Source organism: Notechis scutatus, chromosome 1 (assembly GCF_049901735.1).
Source record: "Notechis scutatus isolate UNSWTSFEM ecotype Mainland chromosome 1, rNotScu1.2, whole genome shotgun sequence".
NCBI classification, from domain to species: Eukaryota; Metazoa; Chordata; class Lepidosauria; order Squamata; family Elapidae; genus Notechis; species Notechis scutatus.
Window position 1 is genome coordinate 332,875,695 of NC_142009.1, and position 20,763 is coordinate 332,896,457.

The window sequence follows — 20,763 nt, forward strand, 5'->3', positions numbered from 1 at the left end:
TCGGGGCTCAGTTGTGCTCGTAGGTTGAAGACTACCTGTAATAAAATCAACAATCGAAGCAGAAGAGAGAAAGGGTAACAGATAACAGATAATCAGAGTTGGAAGGGACCTTGTAGGTCATCTAGTCCAACCCCCCGCCCGAGCAGGAAGACCCTACACCATTTCTGACAGATGGCAGTCCAACCTCTTCTTGAAAGCCTCCAGGGATGAAGCTCCCACAACTTCCGAGGGCAACTTCTGTTCCATGGGTTGATTGTCCTCACTGTCAGAAAGTTTCTCCTTATTTCCAGGTTGAATCTCTCCTGGTTCAGTTTCCATCCATTATTCCTTGTCTGGCCTATAGGAGCTTTAGAAAGCGGTTTAGAAAAGATTGTGTGGGGGCAGCCTCAGTCCTTGCTTTACGACCACCAGGTCTGTTGGGCTGGAGGGAGAAAAAAATGTCTCCGTTCTTAGGGGACTGGAGGCTAAAACACATGAAGAACGGGTTGCAGGAACTGGATAGGTCTCGTTTAATGAAAAGAAGGACTAGAGGAGGCATGATAGCAGTCTTCCAATATCTAAGGCGGGACAGCTTTAAGACTTGCGGACTTCAACTCCCAGAATTCTTCCTCCAGTCATGTTAGCTCAGGAATTCTGGGAGTTGAAGTCCACAGGTCTTAAACTTGCCAAGTTTGAACACCCTTGATCTAAGGGGTTGCCACAAAGAAGAGAAGGGGTCAAGCTTTTCTCCAAAGCACCAGAAGGCAGGACAAGAAGCAACCGGTGGAAACTGACCAAGGAGAGAAGCAACCTGGAAAATTAAGGAGGAATTTCTTGGCAGTTAGAACAATTAACCAGTGGAACGGCTTGCCTCCAGAAATTGTGGATGCTCCAACACTGGAAGTTTTTAAGAAGAGATTGTCTGAAATGGTACATGGGGGTTTCCTGCCTAAACAAAGGGTTGGACTAGAAGACCTCCAAGGTCCCTTCCAACTCAATTATTCTGTTAGCTTGGGGAAAAGAAACTGCTTAATACTGGTTTTTATCCAGTTTTAAAGAAGAGATTGGATAACGATTTGTCTGATGTGGTGTAGGGTTTCCTGCCCTAAGCACCGGGTTGGACTAGAAGACCTCCAAGGTCCCTTCCAATTATCCTATCCTATCCCATCCTGTCCTTCCTCCCTGAAATCCACGTCACTCTTGACGTGCTCAGGAATCCGAGTTCCTCGAGGGCCTTCCGCCCACGGCTCCTTTCCAACAGGTGAGGTGGGGGGGGCTGTGTCGGCTGAGCCCAAACTGCGGGTCGCAAGAGCGAGGCACTCTGCACATGCTCCGAGCACGCCCCGCTGGAGCGACTTAAGCCCGGCCCTTCGCCTCACCCCGAAGGCGAGAAGCGAGGCGAGGGCGGTGCTTCCCCCCACCCCCCCCACCCGCCCCGGCCGATCTCACCCACCGGGCCGGCTCCGCCTCTCGGCTTCCTCCCTTCCAAAGCTGCAGCGGCGGCGGCGGCGGCGCTGGGGCTCGTCTTTCGCCGGGCTGCTTGCGCGATGTGAGCCTGTGGATCGCAGAAGCGGCGGGCGCAGCGCGATGGAGCGCACCAAGTTGTTCGTGGCGCTGGATGTGCTGTGCCTGGTGGTCGGTAAGGAGACCCCCCCCTTCCCTCCCTCCCTCCCTCCTTCCACGCGGGACCAGAGAGGAGAGCCCCTCTTTCTCACGCCCCCCAACCCCAGCCTGGCTCCGAGTTGGGACCCTCCCTGAATGCCTTGATCCACGGGGGGAAAGTGGGGTCCAGGCTCCAGAGCCCCCTCCCCTTTTCGGCTTTGCGTCTCTCCTCTGAAAGACGGGCCGTTCGATGGATTGATTGATTGTCTGTCTGTCTGATTGATAGATTGACGGGCTGATTGATTGATGGCCTGACTGACTGATCTGAGTCCCTTTAGCAATCATTTCTCCTGCTTTTGTCTTTGCCTTTTTTTAAAAAAATGTAGGGGTGGGAAAAGTTTTACTCTCTTCTTCTGCTCCCCTTAAAGTTGTTCTAAGCCCCCTTCCTTCCTTCCTTCCTTCCTTCTCTCCCTTCCTTCTCTTCTTTCCCTTCCTTCCTCCTTCCCTCCCTTCCTCCCTTCCTCCCTTCCTTCCTTCCCCTCTCCCTCCCTGCCTGCCTTCTCTTCCTTCCCTTCCTTCCTTCCTTCCTTCCTCCCTCCCTTCCTTTCCTTCCTTTCCTCCCTTCTCTTCCTTCCTTCTCTTCCTTCCTCCTCTCCCTCCCTGCCTTCCTTCCTTCCTTCCTTCCTCCTTCCTTCCTTCCTTCCTCCCTTCTCTTCCTTCCTTCTCTTCCTTCCTCCCTCCCTCCTCCTCCTTCCTTCCTTCCTTCCTTCCTTCCTTCCTTCCTTCCTCCCTTCCTTCCTTCCTTCTCTTCCTTCCTTCTCTTCCTTCCTCCCTTCTCTTCCTCCCTTCCTCCCTCCCTCCCTCCCTCCTTCCTTCCTTCCTTCCTTCCTTCCTTCCTTCCTTCCTTCCTTCCTTCCTTCCTTCCTTCCTTCCTTCCTCCCTTCTCTTCCTTCCTTCCTTCCTTCCTTCTCTTCCTTCCTCCCTCCTCCTCCTCCCTCCTCCTTCCTTCCTTCCTTCCTTCCTTCCTTCCTCCTTCCTTCCCAGGACTTTCCTTCCTCTCTTCCTTCCCCTTCCTTCCTTCCTTCCTTCCTCCTTCCTTCCTTCCTTCCTTCCCAGGACTTTTTTCCTGGGGTTTTCTTCCTGGTAAATGTGTTCCTCCCCACCTCTCTTTGGTCCTGGTTTGCATTCCTGGGGAAGGAAAAGTTTCTGAGAAATTCATACTTTACCAATTTGGTGTGGAGCCTTATTCGTCATTTCTTATATTGCTGCCGCCTCTTTTTATTGATACCAGCTGGGTGTGTGTGTGTGTGTGTGTGTGTGTGGAGTGGGGGAAACGCTCCCCCTTGCATTGGGGCAAACAAACCCAGCATCCCTGCTCTTCTGGTTTGAAGGCTGCTTCATGTCTCCCCACTTTCTAACAAAATAAAAACCCCTTTTCCCACTCCCCTCCCCAGCAAGGGCTGCATTCACAGGACACGCTGAATCTGCTTTCCCCGAATAAAACCCCTTTTCTGACTTTGCCTAAGTCCTGGAATGAACTTAAGGGCTGGTTTGTGGGACAATGCAGAAGCCTTAGGTGAAGAAGAACCAGCTTGGCTGTTGTTGTCTTGTGTGGGGAGAGGATTGCGTGCAGGTTGTGTGAATGCTCAGCCAGGCAGAGGGAAGGATCTGAACTCTGGGCATTTATAACTGTGGAAAAATTTTAGGGAAAAGTTCTGGGAAAAAAGTTTTGTGGTAGCATTTATCAATCTTAGGAACTTTAGGATGGGTGGACTTCAATTCCCAGAATTCCTCAGCCAGCCATGGCTGGCTGGGGAATTCTGGGAGTTGAAGTCCATACCTCATAAAATACCTAAGGTTGAAAAAAAAAGACACCATTTTGATAGCTTTCCCGATGGACATTCTTTCAAGAAATAGCCAGCACAGCTTTGCAGTCCAACAAACTTAATCCTCATTGATTGAATCATGGTTTAGTGAGAAAGTCGGCTTTTCTGCATTTGCAACCCCCCCCAAAAATAAAGACTGCCTGCGTTTCTAGACTTAAGTTGGCTAATTGAAATGTTATGTGTGATCTGAACCCCATATTGCAACATTTCAACATCCAAGCAGCATTATTTGGATTTTGGCTTGTTCCACGAACCCTTGCCAAATGTGCATTGTTTATAAACCACTGTTGGACCAGCTATAGGGCTTGGTCACATGAGGAGAGCTATTGCTTCAGTCTTTAAAAGTCCCCAATTTTTTTTCCCTTCATGATCAAAACACATGTATCAAGCTTTAAGGATTGGTCATAAATCCCTTGCTTCAGCCATGTTTTAATTTGGGACAGTTACTATACGAATGGTCATAACTTGAGGTCATCCTCAAGTTACAACATTTACATTTAGTGACTGAAGTTATTTTTTTAAATTAAATTTTATTAAATTTTCACCTTTAAAAACAAATTCTATATACATTTTTTGCAGTTGTTTGTGATATCAGTTATTCCATTCTGCTATACATACATACATATACACACACACACTATTTACAATTATACTTTAACACTTTTACTTTTGCATTCTGTTTTCTTTCTGTTGTCTAACCAGACATACCACTTTTCCCAGGCAGTATAATATTCTTTTTCTTCCCTCTCCATTGTGAATTTGTTCATTTCTGTGCAATCCATTACTTTTTTTATAATCATGTCATCTGTGGGGGTACTATCTAATTTCCAATTTTGAGCATATAATATCCTAGCCACTGTTAATATATGTATCATTAAACATTCTATCTCTTTTATATATTCACCTTTAGTTATCCCTAGTAAAAAAGATTTCAGGTTTGGGTACTATCTTTAAATTTGTTATTTCCTGTAATCAGACCTTTATCTTATTCCAGAGTTCCTTCGCTTTTGGACAGGTCCGCCACATGTGAAACAGTGTACCGGGTTTCTTACTGTTTGAAGTTATAACGGCATTGAAAAAAGTGACTTACAACCCCTTTTCACACTTACAACCATCTCTGCAGTCACGTGATCAAAATTCAGACGCTTGGCAACGGATTCATATTTATGACGGTTGCAGTGTCCCAGGGTCATATGATCCCCTTTTAACGGCCTTCTGACAAGCAAAGTCAATAGGAAAGCCAGATTCACTTAACAACGTTACTAACAGCTGCAGTGATTCACTTAATTGTGGCAGGAAAGGTTGTAAAATGGGGCACAATTCACTTAACGACTGTCTTAACAACAGAAACTTTGGACTCAATTGTGGTTGTTAATCGAGGATTACCTATACCGTATTATAAAAACAAATCTCACTGAATGAGAATTAGCATTGGTCATTTCATTTATTTTTGTTTTACAGGACAAAATTGGGAGATTTTCGAATATAGCATACATGGCAAACTTACAGTCAGTTTTAGGGTCCCCGTTGTGATGGGTTTGTGGGCTTGTGTGTTGTTACGCAAACAAAACCTACTTTTACAGGTGGTCCTCAGTTTATGACCACAAATGAGCCCCACATTTTTGTTGCTAATTGTTGACAATTAGCAACAAAACACCAACTTAACAAATTGGCAACTTAACAGACAATTGTTAAGTGAATTGTGCCTCATTTTATGACTTTTTTGCCACAGTTGTTAAGGGAATCACTGGAATCGTTAAGTGAGTCACACAGTTAAGTGAATCTGGCTTCCCTCATTGACTTTACTTGTTGGAAACTGGCTGGGAAAGGTCACAAATGGTGATCACATGATTCGGGGACAGTGCAACTGTCATAAGTACATGCCAGTTGCTAAGCATCTAAATTTTAATTATATGACCAGCAATTAGTGTGAAAAACGGGCATAAGTCACTTTTTTCAGCGCTGCTATAACTTGCAAATGGTCATTAAAGGATTATAAGATTAATATTAATGATTATAAGCCAAGGACTCCCTGTACCCAATTTGGACTAATTGACCAAGATTTGAGAAGCACTGTTTTAGGATTATCTTGTGTGATGGACCCTTTTAGCCAGAACAAGAGGGATGTTGTGTCAGATGTGGGTGGAGTTTTAAAACTGGATTGTTTTGGGGTGCACACCCAGACTTTTCAAAATGTAGCTTTGTGGTTGTGGATTTGGTGTGCATCATTTTCAGTGGGTGTTTGTCCTGTACTCCAAACTCAGCAAAATCCTTAAAGCATGTATTTAGTTCAGAATGCTAGCTCCCATTTCTTCTTAATTTGAAATGTTTTGCTGTGACAGTTTCTAAACAGACTGGCCTGAATTGAGATGTGAATGCAGCTAGTGCTGGTATAAATGCCCCCGATATAAATGGGGAAGGGGTGTTTGATTCTATTTATTTATTTATTTATTTGATTTGTCAATTGCTTACAAGATAATAGGTATAAGTATATACATAGTTATGAATACATGAAATGGATACATATAAGAAAAATAAAAGAAACAATAGGACAGGGACGGTAGGCACGTTGGTGCGCTTATGCACACCCCCTACAGACCACTTAGGAAAGGGGTGAGGTCAATAGTAGACGGTCTAAGGTTAAAGTTTTTGGGGTTTGGGGAAGAAACCACAGAGTCAGGTAGAGTATTCCAGACATTGACCACTCTATTGCTGAAGTCGTGTTTCCTGCAATCAAGTTTGGTGCGGTTAGCCTTGAGTTTGTATCTATTGTGTGCTCTTGTGTTGTTATGGTTGAAGCTGAAGTATTCATTGACAGGTAGGACATTGCAATGTATGATTTTATATACCATACTAAGATCAGACCGTAGACAGCGTAATTCAAGGTTTTCTAGGTCTAGAATTTCAAGTCTGGTGGCATAAGGTATTCTACAACGAGTAGAGGAGTGGAGAACTCTTCTTGTGGAAATATTTCTGGACTTTCTTAACTATGCTAATATCAGATACGTAATGTGGGTTCCAGACTGATGAGCTGTATTCGAGTATTGGTCTAGCAAATGTTTTTTTTTTTTTTAAACAAGTTTTATTAATTTTTAAAACACACAAATTATCATTATTCATTACATGTTTAAACCTTTTTTCATTGTAAATTTAACAAGTCAGATAAATTATGATTCTGTTTTAAATCATTTCCATATAACATACCAAAACCTCTTATTCAATTTCTCTTTACTTCTCTTTACTCTTATTCAATATTATTATTATTATTTCATCTATTTCTTTCTGACTTAGTTACCATTATTCTCATTCTATATTTCTACAAGTTTTTACTAATTCTCCCCCCAAAAAACATATACACACAACACACAAAACATAAAAAAATCTTTTTGGAAAGTAACTTGGACCCAGGTGTCTCTCTCTTCATGGACTTCAATTATATTCATGCTCATTTTACATATCATTACTTATTTTATTTACCATTCTAAGCCTTCTATATTAACTTCTCCACATATTTCACCCTTCTTAATTCTATCTTAATTAATCATCTTAGTTTGAATCATTATATTTGTATCTTTTGTCCATTTTTTATCATCCCTTTGTCTCATTCCTTATAAAAAAGAAGAAAATAAGTTTCTCCTGAAATCATTAATCAGAGTATGATGCCTTTCTATCTCCCCCTAAGTTAGTCAAATTAATCTTTAAAATAATATCCAATACCCAATCCGATTTTGCTTGGTACATTCTATCTAACTAATACATCCAAAATAATTAAGTACATAATTAGACAATAAATCCAAATATTAAAAAAGATACTATAATAAAAATTTTATAATAACATCGATACCATAATCTTATTAAACTCTTTAATTAAAACAGTATTCTAAACCTCCCTATTATTAAATTTTAAAGCCAATCATTTTTAAACATTTTAACATTTTAATCTCTTATCAACTCTTAAACCATTACAATACTACCATCTCATCTTATGTACCTTGCAAAATCTTTTTTTTTAAAAATTATACTTTATCCATTATCCATAAAAATTTCTTTTTTCCATTTAATTTCAAAACATTGTAGCTTTTCTCCACCTTTTCCCTTTCTTTCTTCTCCCAACAAACCTTTCTACCCCCTTCTTCTAACCTCTGCCTTACCGCTTCCCTTCTCTGTCGTATTCCTTTTCCCTTTTGTTTACTATCATCATATTGGTTTTGCACCTTATTTTTCCCTTTCTTAAATGTTTTTTAGATCTTAAGTCCTTTAGTTTTCTTCTTTTCTCTCTTCCTTCTTTCTTGATCAAATTCTGAGATTCATTAAAATGGCTCCTTCCTTTCTTTCTTGTTCCTCTGCTGTCTTCATCTGTTGTAATGTTTGTTGATAGTTAGTAAGCGCCATTTCTAAAAAAAGGAAAGCTTCTTCCACACCATCTTTACCATTTTTTTTTTGCTTGTTCATATTCTTTTCTTAGTTCCTCAACAGAAAGAGCCATTATAAATCTTTTCTTTTCTTTTCCCCTTCTTTCTTCTTACAACAACCAGAATATTCAAAAGAAAATAAAAAAAATAAAACAGTCCCAAAGTTATCAGTCAGTCCAAACCAAGGCAGAGTTCTCACTTTCTCCTTCTGGGGTAATATCAATCAAAGAGAAAGAAAGTCCAAATCTGTTTAAAATCTTATTGCAATATCTTCTAGTCTTCAAATCCTTAAGGCATCTGCTCCAACAAAGTCTTAGCATACAAATATTTTCTTTTAATCCTCTTTTTCCCACTCATTGCTTAAAACCAATTTTCACCTAAAAAAATAGGTTTCTTAATATCCAGTTATTTATTCCGTAGGAAAAGAGGGAAAGCTATCCTTTCAGCACCATCAAACAGCCGCTTTTTTCCTCTTCTGGCAGGTATTATTCAGAAAGTCATACTTTTCAGGAATTTTATTAAATATGTCTTAGAGTCCTAGGAGCCAAGAAAACTTTCTCCTCTCAAGCACTTTCTCCACTTCCTCCTGCGCATTCTTACCCGGCTGCCAGCTTCTTTGTGGCGGCCATTACGGACCGCCGCTGCACCGTCCTGGGAAAAGGGGGTTCTACCGGCCGGGAGGGGGTCTGCAACACCCCAAACCCCTCTCCGGATCCCCTACCTTCAGCTGCCCCTGCAGGGCAGCCTAGCTCGCACTCCGCCTGGGTCGGAGCCCCAGAAGCGGCTAGCGCGGCAGGGATCGCGCAACCGCAAATCCCTGCCGCGCAAGCCGACAAACCGGAAGTTTCGGTCTAGCAAATGTTTTGTATGCTCTAGTTAGTAGTGTGATATTACCAGAGAAGAAGCTACGTAGGATTAGGTTAACAACTCTTAATGCCTTTTTGGCTATGTAGTTACAGTGGACTCTAGCACTTAGATCATTAGAGATGAATACTCCAAGGTCCTTTACAGAGCTTGGATCATCAACAAGGTCTTGACTATTCAGCTTGTATTTTATTTTCTGATTTTATTTTTTTTTGCCAATATGTAAGACAGAGCATTTATTTGTTGAGATTTGAAGCTGCCATTTGTTTGACCATTCTGATACAAAGTCAAGGTCTTTTTGAAGGGTAGCAGTATTGTCTCTGGTGTTGAATAGCTTTACATCGTCAGCGAAGAGAACGCAGTTGCTCTTAATATGATCACAGAGGTCATTTATGTAGAGTATGAAGAGAGTTGGTCCTAGAACACTGCCTTGGGGGACACCACTATTGACAGGTACAGAATTTGATAGGACGCCTCCCAATTTTGACGATTTGTTGTCTGTTTGACAGGAATGCTTCTATCCAGTTATGCAGTTGTCCAGAGATACCATAAGATTTTAGTTTTAGGAGTAGTTTGTCGTGTACCACTGAATCAAAGGCTTTACAGAAGTCTATGTAGATTGCGTCTATTGCTTTGCCCTGGTCGAGTTGTGTAGTCCATATGTTTTTGCAGTGTAAGAGTTGCAGATTACAGGATATTTTTTTCCTGAAACCAAATTATTTATTAGTAGGTTGCTTGTCCCTAAGTGGAGGATAATGGATTGGTTAATAATTGATTCCATGACTTTACAGGTGACGCAACATAAGGAGATTGGTCTGTAATTTTCAACTAGGCTGGGGTCTCCCTCTTTGAAGATGGGGATGACCGTGGTTTGTGACCATAGGTTAGGCAAGGAGCTGGTCCTGAAAGATTTTTCAAAGATTATGCTTAGAGGTTTGGCTATGGCAGTGGATAGCTTTTTAAAGAAGTAGGCACATATTCCATCCGGTCCAATAGATAAGGATGGTTTTAGATTGCGTAGTGCTTTTTCAACATTGTCTTCTGTAAAATCAATATGTATTAGATCATTGTAGTTGTCTGTGGTTCGACTAGGAAGTACTGGGCTTGATCCATTGCTGTTTACAAATACTGAGCCAAAGAATGTGTTAAAGAGGTTGGCTTTGATGGTGTCGTTGTTGCAGTCTTTGCCATTAGGTCCTTTCAGGGGTGGGATAGACCTTGAGTCTTTTAGTTTGTTGTTTACAAAATTGTAGAAAGCATGGGTGGAATTTGTGTGTAGAAGGTTTTCCTCTTGTTTAATGTGATAATTAGTGCATTCAGTTTTAATCTGGTGGCATAGATTTTTGTAATGGCTTTTGAAGTTGGCAACGTGACCAGATTTGTTTTTTTGCCAAAGTGATCTCTTTTTGGATTGAAGCTTCCTTATGGTTACGGGTAATCTGTTTTTCCTGGTTTTGGGAGTTGTTATTGGTACATATAGTTTGATGGCTCTTTTGATTTCCAGTAAGAATATGTTGTAATGGTCTTCAACAGTATTGCATCCAGTGAATAGAGATTGCCAATCAAGGGATGAGAGATCGTTGTCTATAAGATCATAGTTGCCTTTTTTGAAGTTTCATTGGGGATTTTGTCATTGTGATGATTTTTGCGTGGGCGTATGTTAAGACAAAATCATATTGTGGTCACTGCTGGAAAAGGGTTGTTTAGTTTGTATTCCGTAAATTAAATTCAAACTATTGCAGAATATGAGATCGAGGCAGTTGTTTAGTCTAGTGTTGTTGGTTACTAGTTGATCCAGTCCCAGATTTGTAACAGCATTGTAGAAGGTTGCGTGTATGGGTTCAGTTGTACATTCATTTAGGGTCCAGTCAATATGAGGTAGATTGAAGTCACCAAGAAAGATAAAAGTGTGTGGGCAGGATGTTGCCCAATTAGTAGTGAATTTAGCTTGTTTACATGTTTGATGTCATAATCAGGTGCTCTCTAACATAGTAAGAATCGAAATGTGATATTTAAGGATAGTTCACAGGAAGAGCAAGCTCCTGGGTAACTTGGATGTTTTTTAGATGTAAGGACTTTTTATAGAAGATAGCAACACCACGTCCTCTACGAATTTCACGATCTGATCGGTAAACTTGATAGTCTCTTACTGTGGTAATGGAGTCGGGAGAGATGCGTTGAGCCATGTTTCACAGACAAATATGACGTCGAATTTAGCCATATTTAGTAAGAGGAGAAATTCAGGTATTTTATTCGCAAGGCTTCTTGCATTGAGTAGCTTGCATTTAAGGCCATCAGTAGTTGGAATTGAGATAGTTAGGGGCGTGCGTGCCTAGTCTTGGGTGATGGTGGATTGGTTGAGGTAGGGTTGTGGTTGAAGGTTAAAGCTGAGTTGCGGGTTGTGTGACTTACTTTTGATACAGTCAGCATGGTAGTCAATGTACAGGTCCTTCTCTCCATTGTCTAGACGTTTTTTGAGTTCAATAATCAATATGTGAGTGGGAAGGCCAGCATCTTGTTAAATGCGGTTCTGTTGACCTAAGGTGACAGTTTCATTCATCCAGAGATTTAAATTCCTTTTCTTGAGCATTTTGGTCCCCCCCCCCCGCCTTCAATACTTGTGGCATTGAGTTCCAGATGTCCAGTTATGCATTGGTATGAAGGTTCAACATCTGTTTGTTCTGTAGGATGAAAACTGGGCAGCCCAGGCAAATATGGGGAACATATTTGGAGGGCGATGATCTGATAGAATGAGACAGACACATGCTGTGTGCTAAGATAGGGCTCATGGGATTTTGCATTTTGCATGAATGACGATTAAAAGCTAATAGGGAGGGAGGGAGGAGGGAGGGAGGGATGAAAAAGGGAGGGGGAAGAAGGAAGGAGGGAAGGGGAAGGAAAAAGAAAGGGAAGGAAGGAAAAGGTGAGAGAGAGGGAAGAAAGGAGGAGGAGGGAGGGAGGACAGAAGGAAAAAGGGAGGGAAGGGAGGGGAAAAGGGAGGGAGAGGGAGGGAAGAAGGAGGGAGGGTGGGAAGGAAGGACAAGGGAGGAAGGAAAAGGCAGAGGGAGGCAGGCAGGCAGGCAGGAGGAAGGAAAGAAGGAAAAAAAGGGATGGAGGGAGAGAGGGAGGAAAAAATTGGCTGGTGAATTCTGGGAGTTGAAGTCCACACAAAGTTGCTGAGGTAGAAAAGCATTGCTCTAGTTAGTATCTATATTTGCAGGAATTGTGTCAGGACCCCCAATGTTGTCCTCAGAGGCCTCAAAAAAGTCAAAATGTTGGTTGCCACTATGTGATGGAATCCCAATTGCCTTTATTTGTGCCTGTGCAAAGCAGCAGGCCTAAGATTATGTGGTTGAAGCCGCCATCTTGACTTTTTTGACCCCCCGCCAGCAGAAATACTCCTGGGCATTGCAGGGGTCTTAGCTAGTTGGGCAGAGATGTTGATTTGATTCTTTTGAATTGGTTGTTTGGTCTCTAACAAGAGGCCACCATTCGGTCTCTCCTGTAGAATATAGGTAGTCCTCGGTTTACAACAGTTTGTTTAGTGACCATTCAAAATTACAATGGCATTAAACCAAGTGATTTATGACCATTTTTCCCTCTTACGGCCCTTGGTGATGTGATCAAAATTCGGGTGTTTGGAAACCGGTTCATATTTATGACGGGGTCGTGCCCTTTTGTGACTTTCTTCTGACAAAGAAAGTCAATGGGGAAGCCGAATTCACGTAACAACCGTGTTAATAACTTAACCGCAGTGATGCACTTAACAACTGTGGCAAGACAGTCGCAAAATGGGGCCAATAACACTTAACAAATGTTTTATTTAGCAACAGAAATTTTGGGCTCCCTTGTGGTCATAAGTCGAAGACTACCTGTAAATGTCAGAATGGGGGTGGTGGTCAGGGGTTCTATTCCTGTCTCAAACCATTCAGGGATGAAATAGAGTTCCCATTTTTATCATTACCCTCCCTAAATGACACACACTTCGGATAAAATAAATAAATAAATAAATAAGGATCACTGCTATGGTACCCGACTTATGACCATAATGGAGCCTTCCCATTATGGTCATAAAGCAAGTCAATAACATGACCAACCTGATTTTAAAATATTTTTAGGGCTATTTCATTTTAATGTATGCTGATAAGTGTACATTAAAGTGACAATAATGTTCTATTCCATTCCATTCCATTCCATATTCCATTCTATTCTGTTCCGTTGTGTTCCATTGTGTTCTGTTCTGTTCCATTCTGTTCCTTTCCATTCCATTCTATATTCATTCTGTTCTGTTGTGTTCCATTGTGTTCCTTGCCATTCCATTCTGTTCCATTCTGTTCCTTGCCATTCCATTCTATATTCCATTCTGTTCCGTTGTGTTCCATTGTGTTCTGTTCTGTTCCATTCTGTTCCTTTCTATTCCATTCTATATTCCATTCTGTTCTGTTGTGTTCCATTGTGTTCTGTTCTGTTCCATTCTGTTCCTTTCCATTCCATTCTATATTCCATTCTGTTCCGTTGTGTTCCATTGTGTTCTGTTCTGTTCCATTCTGTTCCTTTCCATTCCATTCTATATTCCATTCTGTTCTGTTCCGTTCCATTCTATTCTATATTCCATTCTATATTCCACTATAAACAAACTGCTGTAAACCCAGGACTGCCTGAACAGATACTTCAGAAGTTGTGGGTGCTCCATCACCGGAGTCTTTCTGAAAGAGACTGGACAACCATTTTGTCTGAAATGTTGTAGGGTCTCACGCCTGAGAACAGGGTTGGACTAGAAGACCTCCAAGGTCCCTTCCAACTCCTTTTATCCTATCTTCTGTGGAAAACTCGGTTCTTCAGAAAACTGAGTTTGACTATGGTCCTAAAAAGAAAGGAAAGCCACAGCCAAACAGGCCTCACCTGGCAGTTATAAAAGATGAATTTCCACGCCCTTCTGGTGCCAGTCGATGAGTCACCTCTGCATGGTTATCTCAACTCAACAGGGGAAAAAATTCAAAACTTGGCACCGAACAAATCGGACGTTGGATCTAATCTTTCTAGCTTTGGATCTCCTTCTTCAAAAGCATTCCTCTCCTCCTTTGAAAGACGACTGCGTAAAAGAAACGTTAAAAATATTTTGCCCTTCTGGAGTCAGATATATAAAATATGTGCTTTGGCAAATGCACATTTTTTTGTTTCTACTTTGTGTGTTTTTGCATGTATTGTTTTCAGCTTCCCGGAGACTTCGGGACTTTAGATCTGAATCTTTGCCCTATTAACACGAGAACAAGGAAATTAATAGGTGAACAAGACGCTCACCGTAATTTTATTTTTTTGCGTAGTTGCATGTTGGTGCTTGTTGCTCAGATGGAGTTGGGTCCTGTAAACTCAGCCTAGTTTTTTCCTGGGTGATTGTGGATTCGGTTACAATACTTCCCCCGCCTCCCAAAAAACTTCTACCCTGCAGATGTTTTTGGGGAGGGAAAAAATGCCAGTGTTGAACTGCACATCATTGGAATTAAATTTGCATTTCCCACACTTCTGGAACGGCACATCCAAAGTTTCTAAGTTGCTTTTAACCAGAGGCAGGATAGAGAGATATGTTGGGGGTGGAGTGGGGGGGAGCAAAAACGACTTTGGGGTTAAATATATTTTGGAAAGTTAAGAGTAGGAAATTTTTGACTCAGGAAGAGACATTATACATACTTATAAATACCTCGGGTTGCGTGGGCCGTTAAGGTAGAGTGCTCCAGAATTGGAACTTGTATGCTTTATTTGGAAGTGGGTTCGTCTGTATTTTGGGACAAGGGTTGACGAGAAGGGAACAAGATTAGCTAAGCAGCCTTTGGCAAAAAGCTTCATTTATTTCTCCCTTGGCTGATTAAAGGATGATGCCAGGAACTGAAGCTCCCATCCCAGTTCCAGGAAGTTTTCGTTCAGTTCTCATCCAGCTGCTTTTGAGATTTTTGGCAGAATTTCTCCATGGCTGTGCCGAGAGACCCTGCTAAAGGACGCCAAGCGGGTTTTTCTACTTCTGCCACTTGGCAATCCAAGCGATTTTTTTTTTTTTTTTTTACAGGTAGTCCTCAACTTACAACCGCAATTGAGGCCGAAATTTCTGTTGCCATAGTGAGAAATTGGTAAAGCAAGTTTGGAACCCCTTTTACGGCTTTCCTCGCCACGTCCGTTAAGTGAATCGCTGTGGTTCTTAAATTAGTAACCCGGTTGTTAAGTGAATCTGACTTCCCAGTTTGACTTTGCTTCTAAGAAGGTCGCAAAAGGGGATCATGTGACCCCAGGACACTGCAACCGTCATAAATATGAGTCAGTTGCCAAGCGGCTGAATTCTGGGGATGCTGCAACGATTGTAAGTGTGAAAAACGGTCATTTTCTACGTGCCAATGGAACAGAAGTTGCCTTCAGAAGTTGTGGGAGCACCATCACTTGAGACTTTCAAGAAGAGATGGGACTGCCATTTGTCAGAAATGGTGTAGGGTCTTCCGCTTGGGTGGGGGGTTGGACTAGATGACCTACAAGGTCCTTTCCAACTCTGATCATGTGTTATCTGTGCCGTTGTAACTTTGATCGGTCACTAAATGAACTTTTGTAATGGCATTTGGGCAACAACTTCCTCACCTCAATGACCTTGTTTGGACAGAAACAATATTGTGTGTGTGTAGCCACTGAGTGTCAGAAGGTCGTAAAAGGGAATCACATCCCTCTGGGACAAGGCAAGCATCATAAATGTGAGTCAGTTGTCACGCCTCCAAATGTAAATCACGTGACTGTGGGGATGCTGCAACGGTCATAAGTGTGAAAAACGGTGATAAGTCACTTTTTTCAGTGCCGTTGTAACTTCGAACGGTTACTAAATGAATTGTATGTCAAGGAGTACCTCTACTCCATCAGTATTTGCCGTTTCGTTGGTTTGGCTGCTGTGTTTTTGAATCTCTTAAATGCTATTCTGATTTTTAATGGATGAATATTGTGGATGGAAACTCATCCAGGAGAGGAGCAACTTTAAGGATTAAGGAGAGAGTAACTAACAGTGAGGACCATTAACCAGTGGAACTACTTGCCACCAGACATTGTGGGTACCTCCATCACTGGAGGTTTTTAAGAAGAGACTGCACAACCATTTGTCTGAAATGGGATAGAGTCTCCTGCTTAAGCAGGGGGCTGGACTAGAAGACCTCCAAGGCCCCTTCCAGCGCTGTTCTGATTTATTGGTTGCACTCTAGCTTTGTTCTACAACTTTAGGTAATCCTCAATTTACAACCATTCGTTTAGTGACCGTTTGAAGTTACACTGCTGTTTTTCCCATTTACAACCATTTGCAGAACCATGTGATCAAAATTTAACAGATAACAGATAATCAGAATCGGAAGGGACCTTGTAGTCATCTAGTCCAACCCCCTGCCCAAGCAGGAAACCCTATACCCATTTTGGACAGATGGGAGTCCAATCTCTTCTTGAAAGTCTCAAGTGATATCGGGGGCTTGGCAATTGTTTCATATTTATGACGTGTCCCTGGATCATGTGATTCCCCTTTTGTGACTTTCTGAAAAGCAAAATCGATGTGGAAAACCGGATTCACTTAACAACTGAATCTCCAGCTTAAGAACCGCAGTCATTCCCTTAAACAACCCGTGGCAAGAAAGGTTGTAAAACGGAGCTAAAAACCACTTCGCAACTGTCTTGCTCAGCAACGGAAAATTTGGGGCCCAAAGTCTCCCCCTCAAAAGTGCCCTCTTTTCACAAAATAAAATAAAATTTTTCTCCTGAAGTAGCACCAGAGAGATCTCTTCTCGGCCAGCTCTTTTCAAAACGATCCTTTCTGTCAGTGCAAATGTATTTTGAGCGGCTAATGTCGTCCATTTTAATTATCTCATCCAGCCTCTCGGGTGACTCAGAAGCCACTGACCTTTGAGCCGTTGGGCCTTGGCGACAGGCTCAGGAACATGGGTGGCAGAGCCCTGAGGTTGGATCCCTTCAGCCGTACAGGGAGTCCTCCACTTACGGCCACGATTGGGGCCAGGTTTCTCTTGCTAAGTGAGAGAAATTGTGCAGTTGAGCGAGGCCTGATTTTACAAACCGTTCGGCCTTTCTCTTGCTAAGCGAATCCCTGCTGTTGTTAAGTGAATCACACGGACATTAAGCGGATCCGGTTTTCCCCTCATTGGCTTTGCTTGTCTGAAGGTCGCAAAAGGGGACCCTGGGAGGTTGTAAACCGTCATTAATACGAGTCAATTGCCAAGGGCCCAAATATTGAACACGTGACTGAAGCTGTGATAGTTGTTAAGAATGAGGACTGGTCCTAAGTCATATTTTTCCAGTGCTGTCATAACTTCAAATGGTCGCTAAATGAATGGTAGTAAGTCAAGGACTATCTGTATAAGTAGTCCTCAACTTATGACTGCAATTGAGCCCGTTTTATGACCTTTTTGCCGCTGTTGTTAAGTGAATCACAGCAGTTGTTAAGTTAGTAAGATGTTGTTAAGTGAATCGGCCTTCCCCACTGACTTTGCTTGTTCAGATGGTCGCAAAAGGGGATCGCATGACCTCCGGGAACACTGCGACTGTCATAACTATGAATCAGTTGCCAAGCGTCTGAATTGTGATCACATTGCTGCGTCGTAAGTGTGAAAAATGGTCCTTAAGTTATTTTTGCAGCGACAGTGTAACTTCGAACGATTGCTAAGCGAGGACTCCCTGTTAATGCTTTTTGCATTTGGATATTTTTTTTGCCACTGCTCTGGGAAACTGGAAGTACAGGGAGTATCAACTACAGGGAGTCCTCGACTTACAACAATTCATTTAGCGACTGTTCAGAGTTGCAACAGCATTGAAAAAAGTGACTCGTGTCGATTTTTCGGACTTACGACCGTTGAGCAACATGATTTACGTTCGGATGCTTGACAACTGACTCCCATTTATGATGGTTGCAGGGTCCCTGGGGTCATGCGATCCCCTTTCGTGACCTCCTGACAAGCAAATCCAATGGGGAAGCCAGATTCGCTTAATGACCGTGTGACTAATTTAACAACTGCAGGGATTCACTTTAATAAAGCTGGCGAGAAAAGTAAAAGGGGGGCAAATTCAACCAATTTCTTACTCAGCGACATAGATGTTGGGCTCTGTTGTAGTCGTGAGTTGGGGACTACCTGTAACCCATCCTCCCCGTGGAAAAACTGGTCCTAGATTTTTCAGACCTGAGGATTGGAGAGAAAATTTCCAGTCGAAAATCCTCCATCTTAAGTGTGGGTCAAGGCTGGTCAGGGGTCTGGGGTGCGGTTTGTTTATATGCTGCGGAAAATGCCATCGAAGAGGCTCTTGTAGACACTTGATGGAGCAGCTTTGGAATGGAGAAATTTCAGCTGGATTGAGCAACCCTTTTTTTTTTCCTCTTTGTCAATCACCTGATTATTATTTTTATTTTTCGGGGGTTATTTTTGTTTTGTTTTGAAGTTGGTAAAAGTTGTCTCGCTTTCTAGATTTCTCCATGCCCTGATTCTTAAGAGGAAAGGAACGTAATACGGCTGGTTCTTGACTTATGACCACAGCAGAACCCAAGATTTCCGTTGCTACAAGCGAGGAAGTCATTAATGTGAGTTTTGCCCCCATTTTATGACTTTTCTTGCCACAGCGGTTAAGTGAATCGCCGCAATTGTTTACACTAGCAACACAGTCGCTAAGCGAATCTGACTTCCCCGTTTTGACTTTGCTTGTCGGATGGTCACAAAAGGGGATCACGTCACCCCAGGACGCTGCAACCGTCATAAATACGAGTCCATTCCTGAGCGTCTCGATTTTGATCATGTTGGGGGGGTCGTAAGTGTGAAAAACTATCATAAGCTGCTTTTTATCAGTGCCGCTGTAACGTCAAACAGTCACTAAATGAACTGCTGTAAGTCAAGGACGACCTGTGCTCCAGCCAGTGAATTTGTCTCCTGGATTGCCAGTGAATTGCTCCAGGGCAGCGTTGATTTAGCAAACCAGGTTTAATCTATATGTTGGAAGACATTTCCTTCTGGGTTTAGTTCCAAGTGGGGAAGAAAGACACTGGAAACATGGAGGCTGTTTGGAAAGATGGTTTAATGGTGGACAGGACCACGTGGCTTGGAGCTCCAAAGTGAAAAAAAGGACAATCACATGCTTCAAGATGAAGGAAAAGGAAGGAAGGGCTGATATGCTGAGAATCCCTGGGTTTTATATCCTTTGTTGGGATTTGAATTTGAGCTTGTATTCTGATTGGTTGTCAGACTCCCATGGGGCCATGCAGGGGCAACTCTGTAGGCTGTCCTGAATCCCAGGCTTGGTTGAGCCTTTGCTGGATGATGATGTAATGAAAGGGCGCTTTGGGCAATTCCTATTATAGCTCTACCTGGAGCAGATCTCTGTTATGTAAAATAGAGTGGCCTAGGCCAGAGTAATGGTCCATTAGCAAAGGTGGGGTGGGGGCTGAGTTTCTGCCTCTCTGAGTTTTTACTTTTCTTTTAGGGGAAATGTTCTGCCTTTTTAATATTTCCTAGGATATTTCATTTTCCTAGGAGAGGGGTGGGTGATAACTTCCTACATATATAAAAAGCGAAATGCCACTCACGCATCATCACGAAATCTCCAGAACCATAAAGCCTACAAACTTGACATTTGGCCCCTATGTTCCTCTTGGCTTCTAGGTGCTCACTAAGGAAGGATTTTTCGAAATGACCATCATCAGAGCATTAGTATTTCCTATATTATTATCATTAACACGCTCTGATGCTAAGGAGTTCTACTGCCCCTCACCACCTGAAAAGAAATCTCTTCCAGATGCAAAACAAAAGCAGAGGAGAGGAGTTTCAATTTCAATTTCAGTTTCACAGCAACCATGCAGCTTTAGTACAGAACAGTTGAGCTAAGCCACGCCCAGGCTCCTTGCTGTCTCCTTCTTGCTCACACAGCAAATACTGTTTCAGTTTCCAAACAGCCCTCAACTCTCTCACACACTGACAGGACACTAGCCAGATGAATACCGATGGATGCTGGTAGGCAGAGGCAGAATTCCCACCCCCCCTTATTTTCCTCCCCAAAAACTAAGCCCAACCACATAGTTTCATAGCGAAGCAGAGGTACCGAGCTACTTAACTGATCATAGCTTAGCCAAGGTCCACTCTCTCTGGATTTGCAATGAGGCCTGTGTACAGATAGTCCTCGACTTACAACAGTTCATTTAGTGACTGTTCAAAGTTAGAAAGGCATTGAAGAAAAGTGACTTGTGACCATTCTTCACAGTTACGAACCTCACAGCATCCCTATGATCCCGTGATCAGAATTCAGATGCTTGGCAATCGACTCGTATTTATGACGGCTGCAGTTGTCCTTTTGTGACCTTCAAAGTTCAGTGGGGAAAACCAGATTCACTTAAACGACGGGGTTACGGACTTATCAGCTGCATGGATTCACTTAACGGTGGCCGTAGGAAGGCCGTAGAACGGTCCCAAACTCACTTAACAAGTGTCTCGTTTAGCAACAGGTTGGGTTCCGTTGTGGTCATAAGTTGAGGACTTCCTGTATATCAGCAGCTGTCTCTCTCTCTCTCTCTCTCTCTTTCTTTAGCCCCTCTTCAGTTTCTTCGAAGGAGGTTGGGTGAGTCATATTTGAATGCGAAAAAAGGCAAACCAATCTTCCTCCGCGTTGGGAAGAAATCCTTTTCCCAACCTCTTCAAAGGCAGATCTGTAAACCCACCGTGGCTTCGGAGCAACTTCTGAGTAGCAGCCGAATCATTTCTCAACAGAGGAGAAAAAAAAATTTGGTGTGAAGGCGGCTTTATTGTTAAGCAATCCCCGAACCAATTTCGGCGGCCTCTTTGTCCACGAGAGCTGAGGGGGAGGGAGGGGGAAATCGATAAAAGACTGAATTTACAATGGCTCAGACGTACTATAAGTGGGACCAGCACATACAATTAATGTGTTATTGATAGAATAGTTGTAGCTCCAAGGTTGAACGGTGGGGATCCTGGGTGCTCTCTGAGCTGGGTTGTTTCCTTGCAGACATT

At 42.6% G+C, this 20,763-nt stretch overlaps 1 protein-coding gene across 1 annotated transcript in view; it reads left to right on the top strand.

The window, feature by feature from the left end:
* Nucleotides 1-1,361: 1,361 nt before the first annotated feature.
* Nucleotides 1,362-20,763, top strand: part of PLPP2 (phospholipid phosphatase 2) — a 53,877-nt gene continuing 34,475 nt past the window's right edge. The window contains exon 1 of the mRNA XM_087952769.1: nt 1,362-1,618. Coding sequence (XP_087808895.1) covers nt 1,567-1,618 — 52 coding nt within the window. The 5' untranslated portion in view covers nt 1,362-1,566. The remainder of the gene's footprint in view (nt 1,619-20,763) is intronic.